This window comes from Protopterus annectens, chromosome 2.part0 (assembly GCF_019279795.1).
Source record: "Protopterus annectens isolate FY-2018-M chromosome 2.part0, PAN1.0, whole genome shotgun sequence".
Lineage (NCBI taxonomy): Eukaryota > Metazoa > Chordata > Ceratodontiformes > Protopteridae > Protopterus > Protopterus annectens.
Window position 1 is genome coordinate 1,401,439,205 of NC_056728.1, and position 13,861 is coordinate 1,401,453,065.

The 13,861-nt window shown below is 40.8% G+C and overlaps 1 protein-coding gene across 3 annotated transcripts in view; it reads right to left on the bottom strand.

Annotated features, from left to right (window-relative positions):
- Nucleotides 1–5,978: 5,978 nt before the first annotated feature.
- SCOC (short coiled-coil protein) overlaps nt 5,979–13,861 on the bottom strand; it is a 446,987-nt gene continuing 439,104 nt past the window's right edge. For all 3 annotated transcript variants that reach the window (XM_044061625.1, XM_044061626.1, XM_044061627.1), the window contains exon 4: nt 5,979–10,073. In XM_044061625.1, the coding sequence (XP_043917560.1) occupies nt 9,931–10,073 (143 nt within the window). In that variant the 3' untranslated portion in view covers nt 5,979–9,930. The remainder of the gene's footprint in view (nt 10,074–13,861) is intronic.

Genomic DNA, 13,861 nt, shown 5'->3' on the forward strand with positions numbered 1-13,861 from the left:
GACATTTGTTCCCTTTGATGCACTCCAAATGAGGAATCGCTTCCATTTGGCTGAGTATGTTTTCCTTGTGGAGGGTCTGCGAGCCTCCAGGATAATGTCCTTGACCCTCTGAGATAAGACAGGATGGTTTTGTTTTATGCAATTTTCCAGGCAGTTAGCTGCAGCGTTTTCAAGTTTGGATGCAGGGTCTTGTAGTTGTTCTGCGTTAGAAGTAAAGGCCATAGAGGTAGAGGCCATGAGTTCGTCCGAGACATGCTTCTCAGTAGCGGGTACCAATGCTGCCTTGGCCAGTCTGGAGCTATCAGAATTACCTTTGGCTGTTCCTCCCTGATCTTCAGTAGAACTTTGTACATCAATGGGAGAGGTGGAAAGGCATAAACTGTCAGGGCCTTCCAGCTGAGTCCACCCTCCAGGCTTGTGGGTGGTATTCTCTTGAGCAGTTTTCTTCATTTGGTGGTTGAGTGGGGAGACGAACAGGTCTATCTCTGGCATTCCCCATTTCTTTGTTTGGTTTTGAAGATGTCTGGATGCAGCATCCATTCGTGAGCATCCGTGGTAGTTCTGCTTAAGCTGTCTGCTAGTGAATTCTCTTTTCCTGGTACGAATATGGCCTGCAGTTGAATGTTGAGATTCAGGCCTATGTTCCACAGGTCCATTGCCATCCGGCATAGAGGGTAGGAATGCGTGCCTCCCCGTTTGTTGATGTATCACATGACTGTGGTATTGTCCGTCCTTATCAGCAGGTGTCCTTGCTGGAGGAATGATTTGAATGCCTCGATTGCATGCTTCACTGCCAGCATCTCCTTTAGATTTATGTGTAGATTCAGCTGGTCTTGGGACCATAGGCCTTGGATACACTTGTCTTCCATGTGTGCCCCCCAGCCTACGTCTGAGGCGTCCGTGGTGATGGTCTGCCTTGGTTGTGGTTTGTGGAAAGGCAACCCTCTGTTGGTCTGGCAGGCCTGAGCCCACCACAGGAATTCTTTTTTCAGGCATGGATGATTGGTATCATGGTTTCTAGACTGTGTCTGTGTTGAGACCATACATTCCTTAGGTACCACTGTAATTTTCTCATATGCAGCCTGGCATGTGGGATCAAGATTATGCAGGATGCCATGTAACCCAGGGCCTGCAGGACTTTCCTTGCAGTAAGCTGAGTTTGTCTTGTCAATGCCATGAAGTAGACTGGTAGTTGCTTTTGTTTTTCTTCTGTGAGAAAAGCCATCCGAGTTATTGTGTCCAGTTCTGCACCCAAAAATGTTATCCTTTGGGATGGCACTAGTCTTGACTTCTGTATGTTGACTGTGTATCCCAAGGCCTGTAACAGGTGTATGACATAGGCCAAATCCTTTATTATTTTTGTCTTGTTGTCCGCTTGTATTAGGCAGTCGTCCAGGTATGGGTAGATTTGAATTCCCTGTAGCCTGCAATGTGCAATTACTGATGACAGGCATTTCGTGAATACTCTGGGCGCAGTAGATAAGCCAAAGGGCAATGCTGAGAATTGATAATGCTCTGATCCTGCAAGAAATCTGAGGTGTCTTCTGCAATCTGGTCGTATAGGGACGTGCAGGTATGCCTCCTTGAGATCTAGAGTCACCAGCCAAGACTCCTTGCCCAACATGGGAAGAAGTTGCTGTAGGGTCAGCATCTTGAATTTTGGTACAATGAGATATGTGTTCAGTGCGGACAAGTCGAGAATAGGCCTCCATTGAGTTTCTTTTGTTGGTACAAGGAATAGTCTGGAGTAAAATCCTTGGCCTTGTTCCATAGATGGTACCTTTTCTATTGCTCTCATCCTTAGTAAGTTGATGATTTGTTTTAGAGCCTCTGACTTCTGGCTTGGTGGAAGGTTTGGCATTCCTCTCTTTTTTGGTAAAGTGTGGAACTGAAACCTGTAGCCTTTGGCTATTGTTTGCAAAGTCCATTTGTCTCCTGTAATGCAATGTCAGTTTTTTGAAAATAAAGCTAGCTTTCCGCCCAAGGGTGCTTCCAGTTGTTCCCTGGTAGGCGGAATCAGAGCCAAGTCATTGTGTCTGTCCTGTGGAAGTGGTTGCAGTCACAGCTGTGGCGGTACTCCTCTGGTTGGCAGGTTGCCACTGACGACCCCTGTAGGCACCCCTTGATTGACCTCTGCCTCTTGGGTGTCTATTTCTGCCTCTCTGTGCTCTGGAGGTGTCTGGAAAGGACCAATTCTTTGAAGGCCAATTTCTGCTGAACCTCGGAGGTTGGACCTGCAGAAAATCCTTGACTGTTTGCACAGATTTTGCTTTTTCTTCCACTTTCTTTAGAACCTCCTGTGCAGGGGAGCCAAATAAACTTTGTTTCTCCATAGGGAGATCTAGGAGTTTAGACTTAACATGGTCTGGCAAGGATTGTTCTTTTAGCCAGGCATGCCTTCGAATCACTGCTCCAGTCATAGCTGATCTAAATGAAGCCTCCAGTGCATCATAGCCACATTTTAAGAAATGATTACTGACCTGCTGTGAGTTGTGTACCAAATCCTGAAGGGACTTACGGTCTAAAGGTTCAGGAGAGGAAAGCTTTTTATTCAGCTGATCTAACAAAAATTCCAGGTACTGTATCATGTGAAATTGACAGTTTAAAGCCCTGGCAGTAAGAGTAGCAGATGTATAAACCTTTTTACCCCATCTCTCTAATGCTCTTGATTCTCTTTCAGAGAGTAGGGGGTTTTTGGCAGAGGCAGCTGCAACACCCTTAGGGCCCTGAGAAATGGTTTCTGGGTCTGCAGCATGGGCCTTATACAAGTGGAAGGGAGAATCCGGGACCCTGTAATATCTGTCAGGTTTGGCAGGGGCCGGGGGAAGAGAATCAGGGGCAGAACTGGCATCATTGTATGCATCATCAACAACTGATAGTACAGGTGGTATGGCTAAAGGCCTATGCTGTGGTAAGTGTAAGAAAGTCCTTAGCCTTTTCCTAGAATCAGAAAAATCCTGACCCTGCCATTGGAAGTGTTCCCTCATTGAGTGTAGAGTTTCCCCAAAAGAAAATTCTTCTGGGGGGGGGGGGGCAGAAGGAATGGAGTCTTCTGCATCCGAATCCTCATAAGGTGAGTATGGTCCTTCCTGATGGTCTGATAAATTTGATCCATCCGAGGAATAGTCAGAGGAGAGAGGTTCAGGGGGTTCAGTCCTAGGCCTTTTTTCAGGAGGGGGTTGTGAGGCCCTGTCCGGGTGAGGTTGGGATCCCCTGATCAGAGAAATAAGGTCCTCAGCAAGGCTGAGAATCTGAGAACTAGAGGAAGGTCTGTGAGAGGGAGCTTTAGTAGGTAAAGCCTTGGGAAGTTTAGCTGCTTTAGCCCTGGAGAAGGCCTTAATAGACATAGAAGCAGGGGGTCTAGCTGCCCCACGTGTAGGAGTAGAGATGTCCAACGGAATGGTGTTGGACAATTCTTGTGTGCCTGCTTCTTCGGTATGAATTTCAGTAGCCGACTCAGCCGGGGCCTCTGAGGCCTCGGTTGTCGGAGGCATGCTTTCGGAAGAACCGAGGACTCTGTTTCAGCCGAAACAGAGACACTCGCGGTAGGCCTAACGGTGGTTTCAGCCGAAACCGCGGGCCGCGAGTGTCGGTCCTTTTCCTTGCGTTTTTTGGCTAAAAGTGTAGTCGGAGTCTCCGACGGCATTTTATATGCAAAAGCGGGACCAAAAAACTCTTCAGCAAACTCCGACCGACGTCCAAGTGTCCGTCGGTTGAAGGAAGCACAGGCTAAACAAGCTGATACGTCGTGGTCTGGGCCTAAGCAAGGAAGGCAGTAAGAGTGGAAATCCTTGAGGTATTTGTTTTCCACAAGTTAAACAATTATTTACTTTGTCTGACATCGGCTGAGGCAAGAAAGAGTCCCCAACGGGGTACTTAGCTTTTTTAGAAGTCTTCGGTAGCTGAAATCTCTGGATCTGACCGACCGGCACTTGCGAACAGCTTCTGTTTCGGGCACCGCGCGGCAAGAAAGACGGAGGAAAATGGCGTCGGCTGATGCCTTTATACCCCAGGAGCTATGACGTCGGGTGAAGTGCGACATCAGCCGAGGCCAGACCCAGACTTTGGAATCCGGCCGACCGAAGGGCTGCCTGAGGCAGGACAACCCATATGTTATGACTGCAGATGCATCCTTGAAGGACATACTGTAAATGCACCATTATCACTGAAAAGACTAACACAGATTCCAAAAAAGATGTATTCTGATACAAGCCTGTCCTGATTCTGAAAGACTTGTACTCAGTGTAAGTCATTTACACAGATGAGTTTTTTTTTTTTTTTTGAACTGTTGCAGGCTTACGTCAAGTCACTTACACTGACAGCAAGTCTTTCAGAATCTAGCCTTTTTTACTGGTAACACGGTCGATTGAGACATTTTCATACCTTTCATTGTTCAGAAAATATGCTGGAATACAAGCGTGTGTTTTGGCTCCTAGAGGTATGACATTCCACAGCACAGAGATGCTAATGAGTTAAATGGAGGCAAAAATTAAATGGGACAAATTACAAAACAGAAACATTAAAGAACTTAGACCAAGACAAACTACTAATGATGCAAGTCTGATTGCTTATACACTAATCTAAAAATCTATGCAGTGACAGAGGTAATTCTAATGGTACAGCATGCATCAAAAACTTGGGTGTTATCAACTCACATTCATTACACTTTCACAATTCAGAATATCATTTTACATGACACTTTACAGCTACACAACATATTCACAGAAAATAATGACAGATTTATCACAAGTAAGAAAGACATGATAATTAACAGGACATATGCTTTAGGTACAGTCTTTATTTTTTAAGCTTTGGGTTAATTTATAGGTTGGTACTAGGGTATCGGCCCTAGGGCCTATACAAGCCTAGCCATAATAATTCCATGGCAATTCCCACACTATTTACTTCCCTGGACCCCTGTCTAGCATGGTAACTGACATGATCCCTGAATTTCCTTTCTCCCGTCCAGTCATCAAGGTTCCTTTTGAAGAGGGCCAAAGAGGTTCTCCGCTTGACATGTATGGGCTGTCTATTCCAGAGTCTGGGGAGTCTCTGGGTCAGAACCCATCCCTCCAGCATGTTTTGTTTATTGTGATGACCAGGTTTAGATCCCTGGAGCATGTGGCTCCGAGGGTTTGGGATTTCTTTAAGTGTAGCATGTCCAACAGCTCTGGGTTTGACATGGCCTTGTATGTTAAGCAGAGATCGCCTCGGAGTCATTATTTCATATACATATGTGGTGTAAATAAAATTAGTGAGAAAGTGATTTTTTTTTCATAATTTTTTAAAGTGTAATAGAAGCAGAGTTACCTGGGTACCCACAGTTTAGTCCTTGCAAGTGGGTGTAAAGTTAAATACAATTAAATACAGTTGACAGGTTACGACGCTAAGCAACTAACTTGTGTTAATGAGGATATTATTCAGTATCGAGACTGAAAAAACTTCTGTGCTGTCATCACTCAGATAATGAGACGGACAAATTGCAGCAAGCTGAGAAGATCTGAGTGATAGTATCATTATCCTAACTTATCCTAATACTAATGCTACAGACAGTACCAACATTAACAGTTTCTAATTACTAGTGGAAATCAGCTTAAATCACTTATCCCATTAGAGCATTAATTATATATTTAACACTTAAAAAATGCTAAATCAAACTTGAAATTTCCCATTTCATCCTAGAGTCACAATCTCAGCCCTTCCTTTTTATGCAGTGCTACATCCCTCAGTTAGGGCTACATGTCCAGCAGGTACAGCACTTTACTGCATCTACCCATCCAAGAAAAAAAAAAAAAAAAAAAAAAAAAAAAAGAACTACTGTTCATCATTGAGGAAAGAAGAACAGACCTGCTGCTGCAATCAAGTCAAGTGAACCTCAAAGAGGAATTCTAATCTGCCCCACAATTTCACTTTAGGAGTCTTGCTTAGTGAACATCATGTACAAGAAAAAAAGCACAGTACTGAAAGAAAGAAAACACTCCTAAAAAATTATTTTATTAAACAAAAGCTCAAAGTTAAAATAATACATAAAAGAATTATAAATATGACACACTGTTACTGAGCACCTCAATGAAAAGACAGCAATTAAAATGCTAACTTTATTTACTGCAGTACTGTAATGGATGTCTATACATAACTGAAAATGTACTAAAGATAATAAAGCAACAGAGACACCATAAATATGCTCGGCTGACATGCTGCTTAGACACCAAGTAGCTACCTATACAACAAGGATGTTATGCTACCTACAAATAGTGTGGCTCAAATGCATTACTTCACTGTACTTTTCAAGCAAGGCTTCCAGGTCACATACCATGATAACTAAATGTGCAGCGATACCAAAATACACCACTAAAAATAACAAGAAAGAATCGCTCCAGAGTCTATATTAGATGAACGAACGCTTAAAATGTCAAATAAGACAGGCTCGACAGCTTTTAAATGAAAGTTCATCTAAGCGAAACCCCACAAAGTCGAAACATAGAGTTTCAAAAAGTTATAGTTGGCCAGCCATCAGGAAGCAAACGGCTGATGGCTAAAATGTACTGTAGACCATTAACCCCCCCCCCCCAACAAAAAAAAAAAAAAATCAAACAACAAAATAAAGTGTGGGGCTTTGCCTTCCACAACCCCCCTTTTTAAATATACCAACTCCAAGATCGCACCACAGTGGAGGACTGTCATAACATTACAGAGGGTGAACGAGACTGCACCACAGTGGAGGACTGTAAGAACGGCTAGACAAGGTGAACGGTGACATCAGCTGTTGGCTTCCCGACGGCTGGCCAACTATATTCGAAACTCCTTTCGAGCATGTCGTACTCGACATTTTAAGCATTTGTTCATCTAATGGGGAACCCTGCACCAGCCAAAAAAAAAGTGGTCAAATAAAGACTTGATATTCCGTTTTGGGGTGTTGATAGTTCATTGGAAGTCCTTTGGCTGGAGCAATATTTTTTGTTTTTTAGTCATATACCATGATCCAATGCAGCATCTAATAAAATGGCAATGGAACAGAAGGTTACTTCAGGCATCCCTCCTAAATCGGTGCTTAACACCATCATAACCATAAAAGCTGAATGACTGGCCTCCACCCCAAAAGAAAACTGCTTTAGAGTCCTGTGGTCAAAGGGATACATTGACCCTGCTATAAATAAAACACATTTTAGGTGTAATGCCCAAACATAGTTTAGTGAACAGATTAAGGCTAACCATTATTAACAAGCTTCATCTTTTAGTCTGGTGTTCTACTTTTTCAGTCCCCATCTGCATACTATGCAACTGACAATCCACTTAATCAGATCATACCACAGTGCTGCCCCTTAAAGAAAACTTGTGTCCAGTGGGTTTACCTGTTTAACAATGACTTTAATTCTGTTGCAGCTGCAATACTGGATGTTTGGTCCAAAGCAAAGCAAACTTACTGTTACGTGGACATAAATGGGAATAGAGCTTGCTTACTGCTACGTGGACATAAATGGGAATAGAGCTTGCTTGTTCACTTAAAGCTCAGTTTTATCAGTTGTATGACAGAGACTTCATTTTTCTAATTACCAGCACCACTGGAGCAAATAAATCCCAAGTAGTCTTATTTTAACAATCATTTATTTTTATTTTATTTTAATATATTCCGGTTTCAGCGGTTCCTCTGTCCACAGGATCTCTTATTATCTGTAAACCTGTGCTAAGCAATGATGAAACAGTAGATGCTTGGGTGAAAGAAAAGGCTTCAAATAAGATAAGGTAGGATGAGACATAGCCAATTCAGCACCATGTGCATTATATGATGCAACAGCAATGATAAATCAAGTTGTGTGATGGACAGAAGCACTGCTGAGTCATGGTAGATGAAGAAAGCCTTTCTAGAACTATGATCCCAGCTATAGCCAGAACAGAATTCATTAAAAAAGTGGGGAAATTACTAGATACAATTCATTTTGTTCCAAACTGAAACTGAGAACATACATCAAAAAATCCAGAACCAAGAACTGTATGCAAGGATCTGTGGTAGTTTATTTGATCAAGCATTACTTCTAGTCTGGATATTTATATGACCAAGCAATAATCCTCTTTAAAACTTGCAGTCTGGAGTGAAGTTCAATTATGCCATCATAACTTGCATACAGTATTTTATCTAGGTTCATAATTTGCAGTGCACAGCTGACTTATCTACAGCAAGGATTTTTTTTACAAACAGTGTACTCGGGTCTGATGAAACACACAGACTAATGAGTGAACACACAACAGAAGGGATAGAGGAGTCGCTTAACTACCTCATCCAGGAATTTCATGAGAGAGAATATCTTGCACCACTGCTCAGATCATTAATACGCAGTCTGAACAACTTAAGCCAATTAATGTCTCACCGATTCATGCAGGCAGTACAAAAATATGCAGAACAGTGTAACAAGTTTCAGAGATGTGCAGCTTATACACATGAAATGTTATACGAACAAAAAAAAAAAAAAACCATACTCATCAACCTGTACAATTTAACAGTATACATGGCAGGAAGGTCTTTAAACATAAAATAAGCAAACATAGCAGTGACATTATCAAAAATATTCTCCACAATAAGTGGTCAGAAAATATAAAGGTCACACTGCTTAGTCCCTTAAATGCCTATTCCTGCTTTTCAAGATTAGTGGGTAATGCAGTCTGCGCACTCCCGATGGTGAAAGGGTCACACCAGAAGGTTTAGATCCTATAGTGGAACCACTGAATATTGCTCATTAATCCAAAATGTGCATCTCCAGGGGTAGGTAGACTACGTTCAGACATGTCTTTCTTAAACAGGTGGTCTACAGCATACACTTTTCTGTTCCACTATCACAGTCAGTCGTTCAGGAACATCCAGATGAAGCTACAAATGAATGAACACAGCCAGCTGTAGCTTAGTCCCTATGAACATAAAAGCTAATTTGTTTTGCAAAGGGCAAGTCCTGCTTTACCCTCCCCCCCTACTATGCTCCACCTTACTTACATACATTAAACCCATGGATCTCAAACACAGAAAAGAAAAAAAGTAAATCTCTACCAGTGTTGCAATAGAAACAGTACTAGCAATGGCTCTGAGTTGCAAACCCACCAAGAGAGACTGAGGAGTTGCAACCTCATTTGCCTGAAACTCAACTACTGGTAGGGAACCCAATGAAAAATGCAGTTGCCATTTTGGTTTGTGGACATAAATGTTTCCACAGCACTTCAAGATTTAGAAAGTCTCCTGGCCAGTAAGTAAAATGCATTTGCAGTACGCAGCAGTTCTACAAATAAGTATGAACTACACTGTACTTCTACTACACATTCCAGCTCTTTTAGCCTGACAAAACTTGGATATACCATGTTACAAGTTGCATGGACATGCAATGGAAAACAAAGGCCATCTACATCAAAATATTGGTTTGCCAAGCCAAGTATGCAGCCAAGACCATGCATTACAAAGGATTATTCTTAATGGGAGATGCTTTCAACTAAACTATTGCATTTACTTTTTAAAATTATTGAGCAGTGGCTGAATACGTAAAAGTACCTACACTTTAATACTTTTGCCCTTAAAACTAGCTTGTAAACAACAAAACCAGAATTCCATATAGAGCACATTTTTACAGTTACTTACAAATCATGCCCATGGAAATCAATAAAAAATAAGGTATGGAGAAATATGCACTTGTGTTACAACCATGCTGACCAATTGTTCAGACGTAATAAACTCAGCTTGACAAGCTGTGTTACATATAAATTAGAACAGTGCAATATTAGTGTTGTTGCTACAGTTGTACATATGTAAAAATCTACAGACTGATTTCATTCTCCACCTTCACGTGAACATTCCAAACCACAACAATGTGGCAGTAAAATTCTGAGCAAGAGGCCACTTATGGAAAATAAAAATCAAACTGATGGAGATGAAGAAAATTGAGAGAGCCCCCTTTACTTTCGTTTGCTTTTTGTGTCAGTTGTCTGGAACACACTAGAAGCAGACATGAGATTTTCTATGTACTGTCCAAGGACCTGGTTTTCTGACTTAAGCTTCAGGTTTTCTTCCTTCACAGCATCAACCCTTGCTGATAAATCTAAAATAAACGAAAAAGAAAATTAAGACATTTTTTTTAAATACATGCTATACAAAAACTAACTACTCACTGGGGCCAAGTCAAAGGAAGCAAGCACTTGCAAATAGTGAATATTCTAAGCTCAGGACTGACTTCTGCAAGGCAGCACAATAAAAAAAAAAAATGAAGGCTTCATCTCTTTTCCATCAGAGTCATGCAGTATATACTACAGCTTTCAGACCCAGCATTCAAACTACTCAAAACAAAAAGTTAAGATCTTGGAGTGTGACAAAATGAGACATGCATTACAGATGGATATTTAATGCATTTAACACTTGGATTAATAAAAGGTAAGTGAAATCTACGGCTTCCATTTCTTACCTACTTGAAAATGGTGATACTACAGTTTAAAATTGCATGTAAACTACTTCAGCTGCTTTCATTCTAACTAGCACAGTCGTCAAATATATTTCATCAGATGACTGTCTATATATCCTGACAAAACATTTTACAATACAGCAACACAGGTATGGCTCAAAGGGTTTACAGTACTCTGGTTTTAACAAGTTACACCTATGGAAGACTCCACCCAATCAGTAACTTAACATGCTAATGTGGAACACAGACCTGCAGAGCCACAACTGTTACCATAAACTTATGAAGGCACTAGTTACGTAAATGTACATGAAGCACACCACAGTACAATGAAACAGACATCAAAAAGTGCACCACTATTGAAGTAGTGTCACCACCATTAAACTACTTGAATTTTCTGGGGGACGGCACATGCCACCAATCAAAACAGAGAAGCTTTAGTCCATAGTCCATAAATTAACCATCAATTTTGCTAAAGGTGAGAATATGAATCGTAGACACTGCAGAAACTTAAGTCAATTACCTTGCTGAAAAGATCTTCCATGCAAAGGTACTGCTTAATTCTAGTACAAAAGATGGATATAGATTGCAAAGTTCCAGAAAACTAGGGCCACTGAAAAAGAATACTAATATTTGCTTTTAATGACTTTTTAGACTAGGCCGTTTTATACATCCACTTGATTTTTCATGCCTCATAGTACGTGTGCAACTCTCACTGATTTCATCAGCAGTTCATAAAGAAGGGACAGCAAGACTCAAAAAAGTTTTTAATGATGCAGCCTAAGCAATATGGCAATATGACTGGGTCAGGTAATGACATAAGCAAACACAGTCCTCCATTCTAATATAATGGGAGGACTATTATACCCTGCCTTCCCTTTTGCATTAAAAGCACATATATTGTACCAAAATAAGGGTTTTACTTGTCCATGAAGTGCAGAATGAATGAATGACATATCATTCTAGTTGTTGCAACTTTAAGTGTTTTTATGGACAGGGGGGCTTTCATGGAGGAGGTATTTACAGTGCAGTATTTTAAGGCCTTAATATAGGTCATTAGCTTTGATGTTTAAGAATGTATGCTAGTGTTGTGCAACTACACTGTGTCCAACACACTAAAAATGCCACTGCTATCACAAAAAGCTACACCTTGTAATCCAGCGAGGTCACTGTTCATACATGGTCCAGTTTAGACATTCTAAAAGCGAATTAGGATACTACTATTCTGGAATGGTCCAGAATATCACAAAACATAAATCACAGTTCCTTTGTTAGGTACAGGAACCAATGCCACTACCTAGGGCAGCCTGGGATTATAAATATAAACCTCAGGTGATAGTCACTGCTAAAAAGTGAGCCCCTCAAACTTCATACAGCTATAAGAAATCTGCAGCAACATCTTCTGTCTCACACCCAAAAGACTTCAAAGGAGACAACAGGAACGAGGGAAAAGCCAATACCAAGTTTGGCTGTGTACATTTATAAATGCTTTCTGATCAGTTTTACCACTGGTGGGTGCAACTATACCTAAACAGTTCAGATGTGAAAGACAAGGACACCCAGGTGCCAAAGTGGGAGAGGGGAAGGTAAAAAGTAAGCTTACAAAAAGGAATGCAATACACCGGAAAAGGAAAAACAATGGTGCTGACCTTGGAGGAAATCACAAAATCTATGGTAAAACATCATCAAGTAAAATGGCTTTCTTCAAGTGGGCTGTGTGGATATTAACAGGTCTAAGAATGGAGACAATGCCAGAGATTAACAATACAGGACTGCATGTCAGGCAGCCGTTTTATAGTCCTGTTCCCAGCAAAGGACCCAGTTAATGGGCACTCACTCTACAGACCTCTTCCCAGTGCTACGGTTTGTAGAACTAGAACAGTATACCATTACTCGATTTTGCTGAAAGGTTTGCACAGAATTACCAAGACAGACAACTACATAAATATATACCAATGCTAGAGGTACACATCCAATCAACAACACTACCCTGCATGACCCAAACAGTCCATTCTGGAATAATGCTTATGGTGTCAACAGAAGTGCAAATTCTTAGTAACTGTAACACGCTTATACATCTACACAACTAAACAAAATGTACTCCAAATGCATTCCTGTAATTTTGAGACCTGGCTAAAATCACAAAGCAAAGAACTGCCACCTAGTCTCAATCTCTCCAGTGACCACACTTCAATGCAGGAATGGCAGCCCTCATCTACTCTATTTAAGCAAACTAAACAGACTGATTAGATGATCTGTCACATATTTAACACATTTCTGTATAACCCAACCCACACAAAAACAAACAAAGTCACAGAGGAAGAAGTGTACTTGGATTCTTAATTCTGACTGAAATAAGGTAATTGTTATAGGGATAGTGTCCGATTTCAGCAAGGACGACCTCACTTTATGCAATTTGGAGCTATAATGAAAAATGAGCAGGACTACAAAAAAGCTTGTAAACAGAAATAAGTCATTCTGGCACTATTCTTACCCACGGTAACTGAGAAATGCACGACTTTTACAGTTAGATGATAATGTCCCTTAGTTTAAATGAAGTTGTCCTTAATATCCTACTTTGCAGACCCCCCACCCCCAAATACACACAAAAAGAGTAGGTTTGCTTGGTTAGCATCAGAATGTAGGTACAGCACAGAATAAGCCTGGAAAAAACTAACAAACCATGAAAAACACTACAGACCCTCAACTAATATTGCCAACATCAGAACAAAGCAAATTTTTTTTTGGAAGTCTTGTCTACAACACAGCTTTCCAAAAATCTTCTGGTCAGCTATCAAGTCCTAACATGAAGGGGAAAAAATCTCAAACTTGTCTTCTTACAAACGATTCAGCAAATATTACTTGTGAATACAATAAATATTACATATCATCAAGGACTGATATTCTCTAACCTCCAAACCCAATCGGTCACAATCCCACTAAAACATCTTCAGCTACACATCAAGTTAGAAAGCACAACCACCACCAACACCTTGACTCTGATCTCTCGCTTTGTCTATTAATAGCAGCAAAGACTCAAGAAAATGCACAAACAAAAAAAAAAAAAACAACACGACAACTTTCTCATCAAAACCCCTTGCAGCTGATGCCATTTACAAAGTGACCCAACCAAGAATCCAGTCTCCCAAAACTATGAAATCTTTACACAGCATTTATATTTACAGAATACATGCAAACTCTTCTGAGCTAATGAAACTACAGATGAACAGCCATTTTATCCTCCTTAAAAATAAATAAATAAATAAATAAAATAAAAATTTACTGAGAAAACTAAAACCATTGTGCCAATGCATTCCCTGGGATTCATGAAGCTTGCACCACGCTCCGGAGTAGCGCATGTATGCCAATTACCCCATGTACAGCAGTGTAGCATGCAAATGAAGGTATATAGCGATTCAAGAAGTGGTGCAGGC